At 35.7% G+C, this 22,164-nt stretch overlaps 1 protein-coding gene across 2 annotated transcripts; it reads right to left on the reverse strand.

Annotated features, from left to right (window-relative positions):
* Positions 1-5,182: 5,182 nt before the first annotated feature.
* On the reverse strand, positions 5,183-13,655 carry LOC128029492 (ubiquitin carboxyl-terminal hydrolase 16). Of its 2 annotated transcripts, none has more exons than XM_052617299.1 (17): positions 13,509-13,655; positions 13,160-13,240; positions 12,899-13,083; positions 12,722-12,822; positions 12,535-12,650; positions 11,601-11,809; positions 11,421-11,516; positions 11,200-11,330; positions 10,521-10,608; positions 10,289-10,370; positions 10,028-10,173; positions 9,779-9,952; positions 7,731-8,394; positions 7,016-7,110; positions 6,835-6,921; positions 6,579-6,726; positions 5,183-6,426 (listed from the first exon to the last, which is right to left on the reverse strand). In XM_052617299.1, the coding sequence occupies exons 2-17, from the start codon at positions 13,218-13,220 to the stop codon at positions 6,305-6,307; spliced, it is 2,505 nt and encodes an 834-aa protein (XP_052473259.1). In that variant the 5' UTR covers positions 13,221-13,240; positions 13,509-13,655; the 3' UTR covers positions 5,183-6,304. The 2 variants fall into 2 exon arrangements, with proteins under 2 accessions (XP_052473259.1, XP_052473258.1); XM_052617298.1 differs by having other exon boundaries at positions 5,183-6,429.
* Between the last annotated feature and the right edge of the window lie 8,509 nt (positions 13,656-22,164).

Below are 22,164 nucleotides of genomic sequence, written 5' to 3' on the forward strand. Positions count from 1 at the left end.
ACATTTAGTTTCAGTACTTTTACTTTCTAGTAAAGCAGCGCTTGTATAATAACTTCTCTGCCTTCAGCTCCTATAATTAACAATAATTAAATGTATTTTTGCGAGGAATTATTTTTGTGAGGAATATGTAAAATTATAATTATTATTAATAACAAATAATAGTATGAGATTGGAAATAACTCAAAATACATCTCAGCAAAATCAATTTGATACTATTGTGCTCAACAAAATACACTGTGAAATGCATTATAAAAAGGACGATTAAAATATGCCTCAAATATAGCACTTCAACACTTTTTTATAAACAATTAAATTCTTTATTAATATTAATGAAATATTAAGGCGAGTAAAATATAAAGTTATCCTTGCCCTTACTTTACCGAGCAAATAACAATTAGAAATTACATTGAAAGTTTTTCTACTTATTGATCTGCATGGATAATCCGAAAAATGCACAGAAGACATGCAGATGAAAAGTTTTTTTGTGACAATATTATGTAAAAGATGTAGAGGCCTTAGAAAGTCATGTATAAAATATGATACATGCATCTTTAGTGGGTTAAGACCGAGCATTTGTTTAATAAACCATCAACTAGGATTTTAAATATATTTGGTTTAGCATAACCTTCAGACTTGTCTGTATATTAACAGGTTTGAATGCATGCCTGTTCATAACTCTTCCTCTTATATTCATCCCTTTCTTTTTCAAGACTTTCAATTTCTGCTTCCAAATCCTGTTGGGAAGACAAAGATGATGCAAAAAGCTCTGTTAGTTAAATATATAATGGACCTTGGACACGTGTATACAGAAGATATATGAACAATCCAACACAAACAGATAATCTATGCAAAAGTTTAGGCATGCACCATATATTAGTGACTGATAAATCATAATGTTCATAATATACCATAAACTCACCTTCCCTTACCTCTCGCTGAGGGTGTTTAGTTTCTCCTGTGCATTGTGGTTTTCCCTTGAGGCCTGCTCTAAACTCTGGGCAAGGTTGTTTACAGAATGTATGTATACAGTTAAACTCATTCATCATATTCATATCATATCTTTGGTGCGTTGTGATTCCCTTCTTCAGCTTCAAACCTCTGAATCTCTTCCATAGCCTGCAGTCTGACAAACACACAACATACTGCCGTTTACTACAAACAATCACTGAGTGAAAACACACAGAAATCATGTTTACAGTGATGCACTTACAGTGTAATTGAAGTCTATATAGCAAGAAATTAACAAATATTAAAGCTCTTTATTAAGTGTTCCATATGTGACCTTGGACCACAGAACCTGTCATAAGGGTCAATTTCTCAAAACTGCGACTTATACATTATCTGAAAGCTGAATAAACATTCTTTCCATTGATGTATAGGACAATATTTGGCCGAGATACAACTATTTGAAAATCTGGAAACTGAGGGTGCAGAAAATCACCTTTAAAGTTGTCCAAATGAAGCTTTTAGCAATGCATATTACTAATCAGAAATTTGGTTTTGATAATATTTATGGTAGGAAATTTACAACATATCTTCATGGAACATGATCTTAATATCCCATAGATTTTTGGCATGAGAGAAAAATCTATAATTTTGACCCATACAATGTATTTTTGGATATTGCTACAAATATAGCCCAGAGACCTGTGCTCCAGGGCACATACAGTGTTGTAGTGGTGCCTGGAGAAGTGGGCATTCTCTCAATTTATGCCCCAATTTTTTTTTAAAGCGACCCAGCAAAGGATGAACAGAATGTGTTATAAACAGTGACATGTAAATCTAGTCTTGTATATTTAGTTCACCCCAAAATGGGCCAGAAGTATTTGCATATTGTCACTTAACCACTGCTGTTTGACTTCAAAGAGTAAAGTTCATTATGAAATTAAAATAAGCCACGGAAGAAGTGCAGATTTTGCAGTTATTCAAATAAATAATAATAAATTGGGCTGTAGCAATTTCCAGAAATGTAAAATTTTGGCTGCTGAAAACCTCAGCGTGTCTCTGTGGTGTTGCTGTAGTGCACAGCGTTGCTCTTTTAGTGTCTGATTTCCTCCCTGCGTCTGAGTATGAGACAGAAAGAGTGTTAAATATTCAGTAGTTCACTAGCTGAAGGGTTCATATCATGCATTATTTAATATTTAGCCTTAAAGTTCTCTTACAAAGTTTTGGGTTCTGAAAAACAATTTGTATTAAATCACAATTTTGCACACTACGTCCAAAAACACTGCTGCTCTAACACAGTTTTTAAATGATCCATCATTTCATGACAACCACATAAAACACTGGGCAGTGAAATGAGATGCTAATATTATATTGCTCTGGCTCGGCAAGTTAACATTATAAACACAGAATGGACATTGTTAAATGCTAGTCATAAGTTAATGCTTTCTTCAAATGTCTAGAATCAAGGGATGCGAGCTATAGTACAGTACCATGTCAGTTAATGACCGATATTATAGATAATACAAATATTTTAATAATACTGTTAAATTTAAATCTAATCTCAAAATGAATATCTATTTTTATATTGTAAATTATAATGCTGCGATGTTTAGCATGTACTTGTAGCATTTAATATGACTTGTTTGTGTTTGCAGTGCTTTCTTTTTTGTCATATCTAGAAAATAATTTTTGGCTCGGCAGGTATCAGCCAGAACTGTAATACAAGATCAGCACTACAGAAACCTTGTGGTTTTTAAAAGAAGCAGTTTGTTGCTTAGTGCATTTATTATTTAGTTAATTTCTAATAGAATGGACTGAAGAGGAAGCACAGCAAACTAATTGATCTCAAACGTTGTTGTTAAATCTGACTCTGACTCATGATATGAACTCTTTAATCAATAAACAGTGTTCAAATTTGACCAGTGTCAGTTGCTTTTCTGTGTTCATGCAGTTCAGTTTCACACACCTGAGCGGCACAGAACTGGTGAAAGTGCTTGTTAGAGTGTGTGTGTGTGTGTGTGTTTACCTGTGTGTAAGTGTTCTGCAGTGCAGTGTTGCTCAGTGTTGAGTACATTCAGTGGCCATCTGTTGCACTTGTGCCTGTGTAAATGCACACACACACTCTGTTCATTTGAAGCCTGGTGTGTTTTTCTGACATATGATGTTTGTTCATTATATGACTGTTCAAGCAACACTGTATGTCACACCGTGCAAAATGTGTGCAATAAATCCATATACATGCAACATGTGAAACAGACCTACAGATTGCCCTTCAAATAGGCCAGTTTGTTCATGCTGTTTGTCAAGTCCCCAAGCATCTGTTAAATCTGATGATGAGTTACCTGAGAGAGACAGAGAGAGAGAGAGAGAGACTTACTAGCACACTCTTCGTTTGACGTGCATCTGACTCGGTGATCTTTTGATGTTAAACATGCTGATGCTGAAGGCTGCCAGGCTCTCCATCAGCTCCTTGTTGTCCTCCTTCTGTTTCTGCAGTGCTGAGTTCACCGTGGTCATCTCCACCTGTCCGTCACTGGGGGAAGAAGAAGATGTTTATGGTAATTGCTGTACTGGAGTCAGTATAGCAGGTAAAATGAGTTCCGTTTTATATCCAGCAGACACATGAGAAGAGATTTCAGTGTATTGCTTTGATAAAACAGCCGCTTTTTAATAGTATTAATAAAAATAATAATGTATTAACATTATACATTTTTAATATTATAATTGAAATACATGACTATACATGTATAATAAATACTATATTTATTATTATTATCCTTTTTAATAATAAAATACATGTAATCATGTTAATATGATACGTTGTATGATGTGTATATGTATATTAATTATATAATTATGCATAACATAATAAAACATTGTATTTTTTTATTAATGTTAAATAATTTTGTTATTGTCATAAGAATTATTATTAATCAAAGTTTATTTATTTTTATTATCAAAATAATCATTTTATTAATACATAATATAAAATAAAAATGTTTATATGTATATTATGTATAATTTATTATATATAATTATTATTCCTTTTAATATTTTTTTTATTAAATTAGTAAATTATAATATAATATAATACATATTGCATATATATAATATAATACATACATACTACCCCTACCAATAATAATAAAAAAGAATAATAAATATTTAAAAAGTGTGGTTCAGTGCCAGAACTATTGGTTTCAGTCATATACATTTAAACAGCAGTGCCTATGTTCTTTTGTTTTAACTTCTAAAAGAACTTTTAACTGACCTTCCTCTTTATCTGATGTATCTCTTCTCTCAGGGTCTCTCCATCTTTCACAGCACAGCTGAGCTCCCCCTGAAGCGTCTCAATGGAGCGTTCCAGCAGCTGCTGATGATTGACAGCTGTCTCCTCGGCAACAGTGGAACTCTGCTGCAGTCTTCCAGGATCTGCCTTCAGTGAAACTAAAAGAGCTGATGATTCCAACATTCCAATCTTGATGTCATTTACAGTGCATTATGTCAGAACTGTGATTTACATATCATATTTTCTTTCATCTTGTGTAGTTTTGGTAATGGTTTTCAAGGATCATGGAACATTTTGCCATCAGCCTAATCTAACACTTCAGCGTTTGGCATCAGTAACATAAGACACAGGAAGCGCTGGTCTTTTTCCTGCTGTGAATGATCTACAGTGCTGAATCGGTGTGTGTGTATCTCACAGGGTGAGTTTCTCTGATGTGGTGCCCTGTAGTTCAGTCTGGACGCTCCTCATTGCTGTGTCTAAAAGCAGATCCTGCTTCTGAAGGGGTTTACACACACAATCTCGCTCTGTCTGAACAAACAGCACAAGCACAGCAGTGTGTATGAGAAACTAGCAGCAGAACTTTACTATCACTGGTATATTTAGTCTTATCTTCCAGATTTTATTCTTCTTAATCATTTGTTTAGTTGGTGTTAATTTGCTCAATTTGTTTTATTAGCTATTTTACTTTGATATTTCATTGAAAGTATACAGTACATTAAAATAATCCTATTTTACTGTTCAACTATCACTATCATTGTTATTTTGTTTCTTATGACACCTTGTCAATTCTAAAGTGCAAGTGTATTTCACACCATCAAATGACATTAAAACTGAAACTAAATAGAAATAACTTAAATTTGTTGTGATATTGTCTGTAGTCAAGTGTTTTCCGGTGTTGAAACTGACCTTCTAACTCTTCATTCAACACCTGAGATAAAGGAGGGGAACTTTTAATATTAAGCTTTATTTATAACATTTTCACATTAGAAAAGGAACCTTGATCACATTGTTGGCTTTACAAAAGATGGATATGGGCCAGGTGAAGAACGGTCTCTTTTTGTCACAAATTATTTTGAACAACTTCAGATTATGGGAGTATACAAATGTTTTTCCACTTTCAGATGAGCCATTGTAGAAACGAAACTAGAGTGGAAAAAATTTTTGCGCCCCTGAGGAAGTTATTGTTATAATACATTTCTATTATTGCGCAGTAAATAGTGCCGCCCAATAATATTCTGTTTCCTTGAACTCAATACACAACACAAAGTATTGTTTTGACAAGAGACACTCGTTTTGAGAATTGAAAATTGTCAGTTTTATTTATATATCTTAAGCATTTTTAAAATGTTAGAAAACAAACCTGTGCCATTATATTGAGGACAGCACAGGATGTATTGCAATATAAAATTGTACCAATATATATTACAGTCTAGTTTTATATTTCAGAACTAAAAAGGATGAGTCTCTGTAAAGTAATATTGGTCATATTTCATCCCAAAATAAAAGGAAAATCTTTTATTTTATTTTACATATAAAAAATTAAGCCCATTCTTAAGACAATAATAATTTACTAAACGGATAAATAAATCATTTTTATAACAATGTGAATAAAATATATATAGCATTAATTTTGGGGTGGAATATGACTATTCCTTATGAGATTCATGCAAAATGACTATCAGTCCAGGAAGATTGAAGGATGCTCTTAAACAGACTCTTTGAGAAACACTGTATGAGAAAAACAACCGCATCACAGCTTCATCACACCATCCCATCATGATCTAGAGGTAAGATAAATATTTCATCGCTTTGGAATCATCACCACTGAAAATTATTAACTTCGGGTTAAAAAAATTAATTCCAAGTAAGTTCTGCATCTTGTTTGGATGAATGAAAACTTTCCCATGAACAGCAGCTGATAACAGAAAGAAAAAGAAGAAAAAAAAAGATGATGCACATACAAAGGACTTTGATTCAAGTTTTCAATTGATTTGGAGGATTTCCCAGCAGCAGCCGAGTCTGAATGAAGCAGCAGCAGCCCTTTGTTTTGAAGACCGTTCCTCATGTGAGTTATGAGATCTTCTCGTAGAACAGGAGGTAGGCTTGGGAACTCTGCACTTTGGCCTCTGGAACCGGATGAACACTGCTGTCACTAACGTGAAACCACGATCCTTTACTGGCCTCGGCGTGACCTGCTACGAGAGGATAATAATAAACAAAACGTCTTTTTGTTCCAACTAAATGCAATTTAATGCAATAAGCTCGCATCAGGTTTGACTGATTTTATGTTCTATAATATTAATGCATGTTAGTAAAAAAAAAACTCAGCAGCGTAGATACTCACAACCAGCATCGAGGCCGTTTTCTACATGATTGTGTGTTGAAGGTCTTGATTTGACGTAAGCGGTGTAATGTCCAGAGCGCATGGTGCCGCCATGCTCCACTATCCCATAAAGACTATACAACACTCGCCTCTCGTCCTCCTTCACTCCCTAAAACACAGACATTGTTTGATGCACACAGTTTTGAGTGAGTTCACTGAACCCAGAACTCAAGGAGTGATGGATAAATGTTGTGAAGACCAGTGAGTATTTCCTCACCTTGCAGCTTAAAGAGCAGAATGGAGCGAGATCCAGGATCTGAGGAAACCGCACATGTCTGTTCACCTTACAAACACTGTATCCAACCTACAGGTGAATGACACAATGAAGGGCTTAATGCAGATTTCTTTGAGCTGACTGTTGTGTAGAGATGTGATTGAGGAGGAACAAGCTGTTTTACCTGCTGGAATCTCTTCAGGTGGAGCGTGAGAACCGCTGGAGGATCAGAGATCAGCATCTGCTTCAGGGCATCTCTGTAAACAGCTTTCTTACAACCTGAACACAACGACAAAATCGGTTTACACTTTGCACTGCTCTCATAATTGAGGTTTATGAAAAAACTGGACGGTGTGCAATGATTTCTGGAAGCTTATTATGATCATTTAAAATATGAAAGTGGTCAGGGATGAATAAAGATATAAATATACACATAAAAAAATAAACATGGAATATATTTGAATGTATTTAACGATCGCAAAATGAGATGTTAGAAAAAAACTAAAACAATTAGCGTGCAAAACACGGTCATCAAAAGCTCAACAGTGTGAACATTTGACTGTATTGTAACTTGTAGTGTTAGTTGGTTCTTCTATCTAGAGATCGAACCAAAAAAACCTTGATAGTTACAGTTTACATTAGTAACAGTTTAAGTTCTTTCCGTCTCAGCGGTGGATACATGTAGAAATCATTATACAGAATAAGTGTTATTTTATGTTCACCTGAATGTCATACAACCATTAACCAATATCATTAACAACACCAGTATTGTTCAATTCTAGAAATACTAAGTAACTTAAATATGTTCTAAGTGGTTCTGCTGACGAAATGTTTCTGGGCTGTAAACTGAGGTTAAAACCGAGGCAAGAGAGAGCTATGTTAATAGTTGAGCACAGTACCGTCTTCGGCTTTATGTCCAGACTGGCGTTTAGTGCAGGTGACACACATCAGTCTGTTGTTCTCCATTAGCTGTTCCACCTCAGTGAACTGATACAGACAGGACTCCACCGAACACTCCTGCTTCTCTGGCGCCGTCCTGCTGGCCAGGGACTGAAAGGCCAGCTCCGGGTCCTGATTCACTACTGTGTATTCTTTAACGTCACACGAGGCCTCGTCTCCAGTTGTTTTTAGTGACATAGCATTCAGTTCTTCTACTAACTGATCCTCTTCATCACAAAGCTGGTCTTCACCGTTCTCTTTCTCAGTTGCATTCACATCTTCTGTTTCTTCTCCCTCCAAAGACACGTCTTCAGTGGTTTGGTCCTCAGTGGTCTGGTCTTCAGGGGTCCGGTCTTCAGATAAGGCAGTGAAGCGGTTGTTGACAGAAGTAGCAGGTTCTTGCTTGGGTTCCTCATCATCTTCATCCTCATTTTGTGAGCATGCAGGAGGTTTCTCAAGGTTCGAACGCTCCTGGATGTTTTCGCCTGACTCTGCATCAGCGCTGCCATTTACTGATAGACTCTGATTGGAGGAGTCTGCTGGATCGGAGCTGCTAGCTGTGCTCTGATGGGTCAGAGAGTCAAGACTGACCTTACTGTCCAGTTTCTGCTGACGTCTCTGACCCTATGGACACAAAAGTCAATAGTAAGCATATAGCTGTATCTCATGTCATCTGAATTCTACTTAATATTTTGGAAATTATGTTACTGGAACAAACATGTCGGAAAAAAATTAATAAAATAAATTCAGATAATTCAGGCATGGTGTCATTAGAGTTTGGAACTGCAGTTTAGAGCTGCAACTAATGATTATTTTTTCTGTCGACTAATCTGACGATTATTTTTATTACAATAAATAATCTAATGTTCTTTTTTTAATTAGCTAATGAATCCTTTGGAGAACTTTACAAAAAAAATATGAGTACAACTTCTAATATAATATTTCAACCTTTATTCATTTTCAACCAATGTGGTTGAAGTTTTTACAGTATAAAATAATAAAGAGGCAAAGAAAATTATTTTACTATGGTAAATATGAGTTTATGATAGCGTTTATAACTAAACCACAGTAGCCATAAATTTACAGTAGTCTGAGCCGTCATGAAATGTTCTTTAGCATCACAAACCATAAAATGTAGTCAGGGTTCTGCTATGGTTTAGCTTGGTTTCCAGAGATCTGGAGCTGATTGGGGGTAGCTCGGTGGTTTGTGACTGTTGTCTCGCGGCGCGCTGACTTTTAAGGGGCCGTTCACATATCACGTAATTTCCAATGTAGGCGCGATAAGCGTGCTCATAATGGATAGACGACGTCGCGACGCATTCTTTTTTCCAGGCGCGTCCGCACCGCATCGAGTTAAAAACATCTCAACTTTTCAGAATGCCGCAAGCGCAAGAATATCAGACCTGAACCAGGAAGTTGGTCACCAGATCACACGGTAACCAGTTAAACCGTAACCGGAGAGCGCCAAGATGTTTTCCTCTCACGTTGTTGCAGCACTACTGCAGTTAATATTAAATGAAAATATTATGCAATTTAATTCTGTCTTATATAATGGTGATATATACATAATAGAATTAAATTAAATGAGCATTTATTTTACATATTTTCTCAAAATTCACCAAAAAAATTATAAAGAAGAGTCGAGGCTAAAATGTGCATTAATCCACCAAATCAATTATTAATAAATGGCAATATAAAGGCAAAATATAAACAATAGATTTCTATGAGATTTAAAAAAGATTTATTTTACCTGCTGCGATATTTACTCAACCCCCCCCCCCCATATACACACTAGATTTTAAATTGAATTAACATTTATTTTAAACAATATAAACTCCTTTCACACACACACACAAAAAATGTCTGTTAACCATTCAATGCAGTTAACAGTAAATATTAAACAGCCTGGTCAATATATATGAGCATCACTATTTATAACATATGTAATAACAAATACATTATTATTCCCACTTTATTGGTTTGAACTTGTGTGTGTGCGTGTCTTCACCTTGGCTTGTTTCTTGGCCTGTTTCTTGGCTTTCTTCTGCTGGTACTTGCTTCCTGTTCCTGTAGGCATGTCTTCATTCCCATTGGCCAGGGATGCTGTGTTTTCTCCGTCTCGATCATCACTGACACTGCTGTGATACTGAGTGACCTTCTTCTGGTTCTTCTTCCTGTAAGCCTGGAGGAAACACTCATATCAGTTTACTTTCCCAGAATATTCACACGAGGGATACAGAGTCTATATGGCGCTCACCTCATCAGCTACAGGAAGAGAAAGATCCAGAAACATCTCTGTCACCAGAGACACAGTTCTGCACTCTTTACACATCACTGTGCTGCTCATCTGTCCACCAAACACTCGGTCCACAAAGTTCTTGGGTGCACCGTTTTTCTCATACTCTGGTGAAAATGATGCAAGAGGAAGTCAAAGACATTGATATCATTTTACAGGTTTTGTGTTCAATCATGCTTTAACATTTCATTAAAATATTTCCTTTGCCATTCTGTCTTGTACCTTTAATAACTTTCTTCATCTGCTCAGCTTCTAAGCTTTTGCCAGAGTTTTTCAAAGCCTCCAGAATTCCAGAATTAACTCTCTGGAAAACACAGGGAATAAATAAACAGCAGGAGGACTCAGTTACAGTAAAACGTCTCAAACATTCTTTATAGTCAAATGACATGAGTCCACTGCTAAACTGATGCACATTTCTTCTGGTCTGTGTTCATGTGCTGTTAGAGGTTCATACTTTGACTTCTTCTGCTCTCATGCCGTCCAGAAGGTACCGCAGAAGCTCCTGACTGTCCTGCTGCTGGAAGCCTTTAAATCGTGGAGCTCTGTCAACAACAGATAACAAGAAAGAATGCATTTATTTAATAGAACACAAACACACACACACATATATATATATTAAAATATTATTGCAATTTAATAGAATTGTTTTTCATTTTAATATATTCTAAAATATAATTTATTCATGTGATCAAAGCTGAATTTTCAGCATCATTATTCCAGTCACATGATCCTTCAGAAATCATTCTGATAAGCTGATTTGGGATCATTTTCAAGACTATTTGGTGATTTGGAAATTTCAAAAGAACAGCATTTATTTGAATTAGAAATCGTTTGTAATATTTATGACTTTACTGTCACTTTTGATCATGTTATTGCATTTTTGCTGACTAAGAGTAGTCAGTGGTTACAAAAATAAAACTGACCTAATTTTAATGACGCCAAACTTTTGAAATGTAGGGTAAAAAATTTTTTTTGTTTTGGAGGCTGATATTTGTGACTCTGGAACACAAAACCAGTCATAAGGGTCAATTTTTTGAAACTGAGATTCTGAAAGCAACCAAATCTTTTCAGGACAGAACACTTGTTATAACACGAGGCGTCTGCGCTGGGAATGCTCTTGTTTGGCTACTTACTTTTTACACACTTGTGTGAAGAGTTCTTTTGGGGTCACGACACCTTTCTTGGTCTCCTGGATTTCATTCAGTAGCTGACACATTGCCAGCGTGAGCGCCCCGGGCCTGTCCAGCTGGATCTGAAGAGGATCCTGAAAACATAATTTGGAAACATCCTGTTAGATGAAGCTTTACTCATAAAATGATCCAGAAGAGAACACACTGTGGCTCATCATCAGTACCAGCTCAGATGACAGGCCAGGAGTTATGGTGAAGCAGCTCTTCTCATCTGTGATCTGGTTCAGCAGTTCTCGTAAAAACTGCGTCTGTGATAAATTCTGAGCGGGAGACGAGAACATCATGGTTAGCGGAGCATGCAAGCGTGTTTCTGTTTGTCATGTGAAGTGTTTTATACTCTGCACCTGCACGACTGCATTGAAGAAGCACGTGTTGCCCAGATTACTGAGACCCCTGACGCTCACGACACCAGAGCTTCCTGCGGATGCTGCTTTCTGTCTTCTGGGACTCTCATCATGATTTGAGCTGCTCTTTTGCTTCTCCTTGATCTCTTTCTCTTCGTCCAGCGCTTGCTCTGCAGGATTTGTCACTAAGCTCTCCTCCTTCTTGCTTTCTGCAGAGTATGCATGCAAAATGATGCTTTTTAAGGCAAAACACTACAGGCAACATCATTCTTATTTCACGCACTGGTCAATTTTAAGGCCATTCTGCTTCCAAAACATTTCAGACTAATAGAAAGAAAACCTCCAAAATACACAATTAAGTGTTTATTTATTACAGTTCACCTATTTAAATTATGAAACATATCTTTACAAATAATTTCCTCAAATGGAGTCGGAAATCTCCCCTTCAGCAGGACTTACATTACATACAACTTCCCAGTTTATAAATTGACGTTTTTTATAGAAATGTTTGTTTATATATCATTCACATGATTTATATCATATTTTATTCCTAACGTGGTGAATTAATTTTTCTTCTAACTCTAATACGTCAATCAAACTGGAATTTTGAACATGGCTTAAATTTTCCGATTTAGAATCTGGAAATGCAAATTAGTGCATGTTTAAGTAGATAACAAAATTTGCATATTCAAAAAAACGGGTTTAGAATACGAAATACCTATATATATATATATATATATATATATATATATATATATATATATATATATATATATATAAGATAGATAGACAACATCTCTAAAATTACTTTTTTTTTTAAACGTGCATATTGCATAGCGTATATATAAACGTCCTTATGATAATCCGCTCATAAATGCGTAAACTACAGATATTTTAGAAGCGTAAATTGACCTAAAAGCTCTAAAAAACCTACTTCTGTTGGAGTTCCTCTTGCTAGGATCCGTCAGCACCTCTTTTCTTATGTTTGTGATCAGCTGTGCCAGCTTCCCCGTGCTGGAATACTGAACTTCATCATCACAGATGTAACACCTGCGGCACACAGAGCTCTGAATACACAAACCTGCCACATTTCAGTGAGGAGGAGGATGTGTGTCACTCACCAGACGCTCCAGACGTCCAGACTGAGCACTAAACAGTGTGGCTCAGATCGAGGCGTCTCGTAGTGCTTGATCGCATGCTGATTCTCTGATCTCCCGCAGCCCTGACGAGGATCATAACATGGGTTTTTATGTGCAGCTGGTCAACAGTAATGTGTTATAAGTCACCTGAACACTTACTCTGTGGCCGCATTTCAGGCACATCCACACAGCTGGACTTTCTCTGTCAGGTTCATCCTCTAAAATCTGCTTTTCAACAGGTTTGTCTGGCTCACAGTCCTGACACGAGCTCCAGTGCTCATCCAGACTGGCTTTCTTCAGTAAGTTGTGCTCTATTCCTTTACGGATGTGAGCGCAGGACACTCCTAACAAAGCATCAGGAGAATCGTGTGAGGTTTCATAATTAAAATCACTGTTCAAGGGCAGCTGTCATACATGTACCTGCTGTCTCAGGACTTCTGTCTGCTCGAGGACTTCTGTCTTTCCCCTTCTTTTTACCCATTCTGGTTTATAGAGAAGAACCTAAATGGGGTCAAAAGCATGGCATGTATATTAACAGCACATAATAATACAACATAATTCGTTTATTTTAACAAATAAACACCAATGCTTGACAATAGATCGTTTATGACTGTATATGCAAATACCCTTCTCCGATACAATAAAGTTGAGTCAGTTTAATTAGTATACAATTAATATTGGACGTTAAATCCACCGAAAATGCAAATGAAGTGCAGCAGCTGTTATTTTCAGAAGAAAAACATTACGAGAACCGTTCAAGTATACTTACGAATCCACGAAATTCATTTAAAACTATGTAAAGGGCATTTCATCCATCCAAATTTCCCGAAATTAAATAGTTTGTAACGACACAAACTGCATTATAACATCAGTGTAAAGCATGAGCATCAACTGCGCGTAGTGTTTCCGGTGGAAGCGCGATACATTCATTTCAAAATAAGAGTCTGATTTAAATTCAGATTGAACAGGACACGTCTTTTTTTTGGTTTTGCCACTGTTAATATATATATATATATATAATGCTAATTAGACTAGATTTACACTCAGAAAACATTCAAACTCCCTATTTATTGAAAATTTTGACATTTCCCCCCTTGAGAGGTGCACGCGTAAGACTTTTAATTATAATATTTGTATTCAGAAATGTTATCTATAATCTATTTATGACTACAAACAAATTAAGCTTCGTTAATTTTTGGTTTATGTGTTACATGCTTTAACACTGTTTTGCCTTGAGACAAATCAGCTTTTTCGGTGATTTAACATCTCATAATCTGAAGCTTGAATGCTTTGTTCCAAGATCCAGAAGGAAAATTAAAGTTAACAAAACTATGAGCCAATATGTGTGTTCTGTAAAATGTGGGGTCTTTTATTCTCCATCCAATCTCTTAAAAAAGTTATTTAATTCTAAATAAGATTGAGTTATTTCAAATATGTACAGTACCTGGAGTGAAGCTCATACACAGTAACTTTAAATGTTTTGATAAAACCAGATCTTTCTAGAGGATTTTTTTTTTTTTTTTGAAAATTCTGTACAAAAAAAAAACGTTCTCCCATAAAAAAGTTGTCTAGTGCACAATACATATCTTTTATACAATTATACAATGCATTTCAATTTCACTTTTTCACTTTCTTTCTTTTTCACTTTCATGTCTATGGCTTGACTTTTGTCACTTAAAAAGATAATTCACACAAAAATGAAAACTGAAATGAAACAAGTGTTACAGCATCTGTACTGTAATCAATATCTAGCGAATTCAAAACAATCCAAAATAGTACACAGTGGTATTCAACATTCATCCACAGATCATGTACAAAATTGAGTCTTAAATAATACAGCAAGTCCAGGTCCTCTAAAGAGATAATTGTGGAAATCTAATGACAACAGTACTTAAAAAAAAAAAAAAAAAAAAACAGACTCACAAAATATAAAAACAATACAGTGATGTGAATTCAGAGTGATCGCTGTGTGTCTCTGCTTCTTCAGTCTGCATTGACTGTGTGACTTCAGAAATAAAGAATTAATTTAAATAAAGAATTAGAAACTAAATACTTTTTCCACATCGCGGAAGTAAGCCTATCGGTGAGACTTCCGTTTCATTAGCAGCTATAGGTAAACAACGAGGAGAATAACAACATGCAGTAAATGGTTAAACTGTTTGCAGTACAAACCAGTGTGTTCTTAATTAAGATAACAGATTAAAATAATATGATAGGACACATTAACTGTCAATATCAAGCAGCAAAACGTACTGTTTTGTACAGCTAAAAATAGCTGTAATTTACAAATGGCGGCGCCCATTTTTACGTCAGGAAAACGGTGGATAATATAAAAGATTTTGGTGTAAACTTTCATAGATCATCATAAAGGTAGCTAAAAAAATAATTCAATAAAAAAAATTGCATATTTGTCTCTCTCTGCTAGTAGACACAATAATAACATCTATCTCTCCATTAATCAAGCTCTTATTTTTTTCTCAAAGTAAAATATTTAAACCTTTTCTTGATTTAAAAGCTACATTGTAATCAGTATCTAGTAAATCTAAAACAATTACAACTCTCTAATGGTACTTGTCAGCACTGATTTTCATGAGATTATAATTATTTTTTTTTTAAATGACAGTTTTAAATGACAGAGTGAGTTCAGCTCCTCTAAAAAATTATTGTGGAAATCCATAATTGAAGAGAACAGAGATTAAACAAAAGATTGCCATTTCTGCGTCTTCAGTGTCTGTTGATTGTGTGATTGTGTCTCTGTAGCAGCTGATCCTGAAGAAACTGGACTGAAGTCTAAATACTGAGAGTCCTACAATAAAACACACAGACAGTCACATATGAGACCGAGACATTAACGCTATCACATCAGCAGATCCATTTCAGAAAACAGCCAGAGATATGAATGAGAAACTGCTAATATAAAATTAACAGTAAATGACCAACAATTCTCTCTTTATGACAGAGACACTGTAAAATATGAAAATATTGATAGATCAGTCAAATTACAGAATGTTAAATTGTATAGACTGATGCAGAGCTGAATAATTATCTAACACAAATACCCCAGTTACACACATACTGTAAGATCCCTGTTACTAAACTTGGGCCAATGTAAATGCTTTAAATAAAAATATACTTACAAAAGTATAATCTCTCCAGTTTATAATGTGGATCATCATGTAGATCTGAGAGTAACTTCACATCTGATTGACTTAGTCTATTCCAAGACAGATCCAGTTCTCTCAGGTGTCCAGGGTTTGATCTCAGAGCTAAAGTCAAAGCAGCACAACCTTCAGCTGTGATTCCACAATCACTCAACCTGTAGAGAACAATGACACACTGTGAACTATAGTTGAAGTATCTGTAGTTTGTCATTGACTGTGGTTTCAGAGAAGAAGAGGAGATATGATAACAATCACTGCCTCATACAGTACGGCTGCTGACAGAATGAGATTTATGCATGATGTTCAGTGCTGTTTGAAACAGTCATGTGCTTCAGGACTAAACAGACACACAAAGTTGAATGAAATAAAATGACGAAAAATATAAGAATCCCCCTTTAAACAACCATCCCCTTTAGATTAATATTGTTGTGTATTTTGTAAAACTCGGAAATGTAAATGAAATATTAAACTTCTTTACATATAATAATTTACAAACAAAAGAACGAGCACTATCAGAACACTATCAGAACATAAAACATAATTTCACCTGTGTTGTATTTTTTTGTTTTGCACAAAATGGTTCAAGTACAACTTTTGAGGTTCTTTAAAAAGAACAAAACAAAAGTGTGATATTCCCTTGATTAATTAATTCCTTACATTTATATAGCGATTTTCTGGGCACTCAAAGTGCTTTACATAGTCAGGGGGTATCTCCTCATCACCACCAGTGTGCAGCATCCACCTGGATGATGCGACGGCAGCCATAGTGCGCACTAAAAAGTGTGGGACTCAAAAATTGTCATTTAAATTTAGAACAGCTAAGGGATGGGGCATGTGATATCGTCATTGTTAATAAAAAATTACCCATGTATAGGTTTTTGCTCTGCAGCCTTTTGTTCCTAAATTAATCTGTTTTTGAATTAATTGAGTGAGTCAGTGATCCAATGATCCATTTATAATTTATAAGCAAGATGGCGCCGCACATGGCAGCCACAGTGCTTCACGCCCCAGTTGTTTTAGTGGTTTTGTTAGCTTTTCCTGTTTTTCAAACACGATCAGTTTCACCAGGGATGAACTGCTGAACACTCGGCAGAACATACCACAAAATCTCCTACAGGTTTTCGATTATTCGGATGTTTTGCTGAACATAGTAATTGACAGAGCAGAGGTGCTGATCAAGCGCTTCAGGACACGCAGATGGGGGAAGTGAGGCAGTGCACTCAAGAAGCTCAGAAAGCACACTCTCTACCCAATAAAATAGACAGTTAACTTCTGTTCTCCTGGACAAATAAGTATTTCTCACACTCTGCTGCTCTGTGTTTCACTAGAAACAATTATATACTGAATCACTGTTACACAGCAATAGGATGCATATCGCTCCATCCCATGGGCAGCTTTGGGGCTGTCTGATCACTGCCTGGTTCATCTTATACCACTTTTCAGGCAAAAACTTAAATCTGGTAAACCTGTAGTACAGACTGTAAAGAGATGGACCAACGAAACAGTGTGTACTACAAGCCTGTTTTGACCTGACTGATTGGAGTGTTTTTGTAGCTGCTACCACCGATCTGGACGAACTCACAGAGACTGTAACATCCTTACTTTCTGTGAGGACGTATGCATTCCTACCAGGACTGTTTTGGTTTAATTACAAAATCAGACATCAGAAGACTACAGAGAACGGTTTGGACTGCTGAAGGGATTATTGGTGCTCCCCTGACCACCCTTCAAGAACTGTATACATCCAGAGTGAGGAAAAGGGCTCAGATAATCACTCTGGATCCATAACATCAAAGTTATCCCCTTTTTGAACTTTTGCCATCTGGCCGATGCTACAGAACCCCAAATACCAGGACAACCAGGCACAAGAACAGTTTATTCCCCCAGGCAATCTAACTTATGAACAGTTAAATGCCCCCCCCCCATTATGCAATAAAAAAAAATGTACAATAATCTTGAATATGTTACCACTTCCATCCCAGTACAGCCCTGTATCTCTTTCTAATCTATTACATTCTATCATCTATAGCACAAATGTACATACAATTTATTTATCTTTCAATTTATTTTTACATTTTTGTTTATTTATACTTACATGTGTATTTTTTATTCTCATCTTATTTTTTATTGACTCTGTGTTTTTGTTGTCTCTTTGTACTTTGTAAGCTTATGTCACTAAAAACAAATTCCTTGTATGCACAGGTGATTTGAACAAATAATTTGAATGAATGATTCAATGAATGACTCATTAAGACAGGAACTTGCTGCCACCTACTGCTGGCATTAAGTGTAATATATTTATCCATGACAGGTCAAAACCTGCCAAGGTACAAACACAAAAACACACTCTACCAATCATAATTAAAGGGGATGTCTAATGCTATTACTATGGAAGCATATGGGTAGCATATTCAATTTTGGGATGTAATATGCAAAATGACAATGTAATATGTAAAATGGCAATGCATTTCTGTATTTACATTTACATTTTCCAATACATTTGTGCAACGTTTGGTGCAAAATGAAAATGAAAATTAAATTACATAATTTTCATTTGCCATTTACTACACCAGTTTTAATATGTAAAATGAATATTAATTTTAACGCTTTATAAGTTGCAAAATTAAAATGAAAATGTATTACAGAAATGATTAGATATGTCTAACATGTTAAAGCAAAAACTGTGGCAAAATGATCATTTAAATGCTATTTTTCTTAATTGCATTAACACTCACAGTCAAGACACTTACGATTGCATTTTCATTCGGAGTCCCGCAATGAATGTAGCAAAATTCAATGTGCACATTGAAAATGCATTCCGAGCCGATCACGTGTCCCCGCCCTCGCGCCACGTCAATCATTGTGTGAACAAGGCGGGGCTTGCAGAAGGTCAGAGACTCAAGTCTCAAGAAGAGGATTCAATCAAGTGAGACAACATGGACAAGACAGTTGGTCCGTGTATGTTTTGATCATTTCGGTTTATGGCTTCAATATTTCATTCGGATTTGTGGGCGGAGCTGAAACGCTGCTTTCATCTGATTGGTCGAATCGGATCGGTTTTCATCTGACAGCCTTCAGCTCGGTCTTGTCATTCTTTCAGGAAGAATAAGAGTCAGTGCGAGTGAAGCACTGCAATGTCTGAAAGCACTCACTGTTAATTAAAATAATATTTGAATCAGATGTAGCTGGGCAAATTCGTGCTGCTGAGACCTGCAAATTATTTCTAGGTTGTAGTATTGTATGAATATTGTCCCACTGATAAATACAGTGCAAATAGTTCTGTCCCTTTGGATAACAGTGAAGTGGAAATTAAAATCAATAATAGACTGAACAGTTCCATGTCTGTAACATTTACCACTCTCATCTTTTAAGTCATAAGGCACTAGGTATGTGTGTGTGTGTGACATTAATAAATAATTGTAAAAATGAATATAGTTACATTTCTAAATAAAAATAGTAAAATTAGCTCTATGCTGCTCAGTGCTCCTGTAGCCTACCCCAGAGCGCCCTCTCGCGGCTGTAGACGGTAATGTTTTCTCTTGGTCTTGAATAAATGTGACATATAGTCCAGTGCGACTTATATATGTTTTTTTTCCTCGTCATGACGTATTTTTGGACTGATGCCACTTATACCGAAAAATACAGTTAACATTATTATTATTATTTATTATGAGAGTAATTGACACAGACTAGAACTTTAATGTTTCACCCAATTCAGCTCATATCTTTAGACTCTTCCGACTCGTGTTGCTTGTATAACTGGCCAGACTTACCTTCCCAAAAAATCCTATTTAATTTTATTTCATAAATTTAACTATATTTATTTCCACTTTACTGTTATCCAAAGGGACAGAACTATTTGCACTGTTTTTATCAGTGGGACAATATTCATACAATACTACAACCTAGAAATAATTTGCAGGTCTCAGCAGCACGAATTATGTGCCCAGCTACATCTGATTCAAATATTATGCTAATTAACAGTGAGTGTAGTTTCAGACATTTCAGCTGAAGGCTGTCAGATGAAAACCGATCCGATTCGACCAATCAGATGAAAGCAGCGTTTCAGCTCCGCCCACAAATCCGAATGAAATATTGAAGCCATAAACCGAAATGATCAAAACATACACGGACCAACTGTCTTGTCCATGTTGTCTCACTTGATTGAATCCTCTTCTTGAGACTTGAGTCTCTGACCTTCTGCAAGCCCCGCCTTGTTCACACAATGATTGACGTGGCGCGAGGGCGGGGACACGTGATCGGCTCGGAATGCATTTTCATTGTGCACATTGAGTTTTGCTACATTCATTGCGGGACACCGAATGAAAATGCAATCGTAAGTGTCTTGACTGTGAGTGTTAATGCAATTAAGAAAAATAGCATTTAAATGATCATTTTGCCACAGTTTTGCTTTAACATGTTAGACATATCTAATCATTTCTGTAATACATTTTCATTTTAAATTTGCAACTTATAAAGCGTTAAAATTAATATTCATTTTACATATTAAAACTGGTGTAGTAAATGGCAAATGAAAATTATGTAATTTAATTTTCATTTTCATTTTGCACCAAACGTTGCACAGATGTATTGGAAAATGTAAATGTAAATACAGAAATGCATTGCCATTTTACATATTACATTGTCATTTTGCATATTACATCCCAAATTGAATAATGCTACCCATATGCTTCCATATATTACATGCATTCTGAGTTATTTACACTGTAAAAAATGTTATTCTCCATGCTAAACATGGCCAAAGTTTTAGAGTATTTTGGTAACACATTATAATAACTTTATTTTTAATAACTTTATTTTTACTCAAAATACATAGATTGAGAAGGGGCCCGGGTCCTGGAACGAGATTTTTACTGGCCCTCCCAACCACCTACAACCCACCTCTCACACATCACAATAATGCAGTGATCAGTGCGGGGAGCACAGTTTACCTTGAAACACCATTCATTGTCAATACTGTGGATAATCCTTTTTTTTAATACCCTAAACAGGCAACATAACCTGGGAGTTACAACTCATACAATCCAAACTACATCAGATATTTCCAAAATTCCTTTGGATATGTTTTACTTAAGTCCAGATGATGTAAAAAGTCACATGAAACAGATTTTTTGCTGATCATTTTCCAGTCTTGCCTGTTCAAGGGTTAACAGATGTTATACTAATGATCTGTTAAGCATTATATAATGTTCGTTAAAGTTTTTTTTTTTTTTTATGGCCCTGTATGATGTCATAAAGAGTGGAATTTCTTTTATGAGCACTCCTTCTGGAAGAGTGTGCTCACACAGCAACCAGAGCGAGAGCAAAAGCAGCCTATTAGGTTAACATGCTTCATTAGGGTTAGGGAAGTAATCAGTAGCGCTGCACAGGATTTGCTTGAGAAGGCTTTGTAATTTCATATCTAGACCACAAAATCAACAATGTCACTAAAGAAGTGTGTTTTTGGTTGTGAGGGAAAGATAACCTTGTTTAGCTTCCCAAAGAACCCAGTGTTAAGGGAATAGTTTGTCTCTTGTCTCAACGGAGTCGTGCAAGTGTGTTTGTGCAAGTGTGTTTGTGCAAGTGTGTTTGTTTGTTCCCAGCATTTTGGTGACATCAAACGACAGGCTTATAATGGACAATGATGTGTGAGACTGTCAGAGAGATAATCTTACCACAGTTTCTCCAGTTTACAGCGAGAGTCTTGAAGTGCAGCACAGAGAAGTTCTAGGTCCAAATCTTGTAGTTTATTCCCTGACATATCCAGTTCTCTCAGGTGTGAGGGGTTCGATCTCAGAGCTGAAGTCAGAGCAGCACAGCCTTCATCTGTAAGACCACAATCTCTCAACCTGTACAGAGATGAAAATGGTTCTTGTAAACACTATGAACTAAAAAATAAATAAGAATAAATAACTTTTTTTTTTTTTTTTTAAGAAAATGTATTATTGAATAATATTAAATTACATTTTTGTAAAGGGTCAGTAAATACATTTGTATTAATACAATATGTATTAATAAAATTATTATTTTAAATGATATTCTTTTGAAATATCTATTCATATGTATTAATGATAAGAAATGTTTCTTGAGCAGCAAATCAGAAAATTAAACCAATCTTACCACATCTAAACAGTATGAAACACTGTACAGAAAACATGAAAGTACTGACCACTAAACTCTGGAACACACTTGCAGCACTGATGATTTAGGAGCTTTTAGAATTTCTTAATGTTTTAACAGTGAAGTGATTGTTCTCAGTGATAC

Source organism: Carassius gibelio, chromosome A15 (genome assembly GCF_023724105.1).
Source record: "Carassius gibelio isolate Cgi1373 ecotype wild population from Czech Republic chromosome A15, carGib1.2-hapl.c, whole genome shotgun sequence".
In the NCBI taxonomy this organism is placed as follows: domain Eukaryota; kingdom Metazoa; phylum Chordata; class Actinopteri; order Cypriniformes; family Cyprinidae; genus Carassius; species Carassius gibelio.

Coding starts and splice junctions, on each gene's coding strand:
- LOC128029492 (XM_052617298.1), bottom strand. CDS start 13,220: ATGGGTAAAAAGAAGGGGAAAGACAGAAGTCCTCGAGCAGACAGAAGT. Junction 12,823..12,898: donor GCCTGAAATGCGGCCACAGA/GTAAGTGTTCAG, acceptor GATCCTCGTCAG/GGCTGCGGGAGATCAGAGAA. Junction 9,953..10,027: donor CTCTTCCTGTAGCTGATGAG/GTGAGCGCCATA, acceptor TGTTTCCTCCAG/GCTTACAGGAAGAAGAACCA.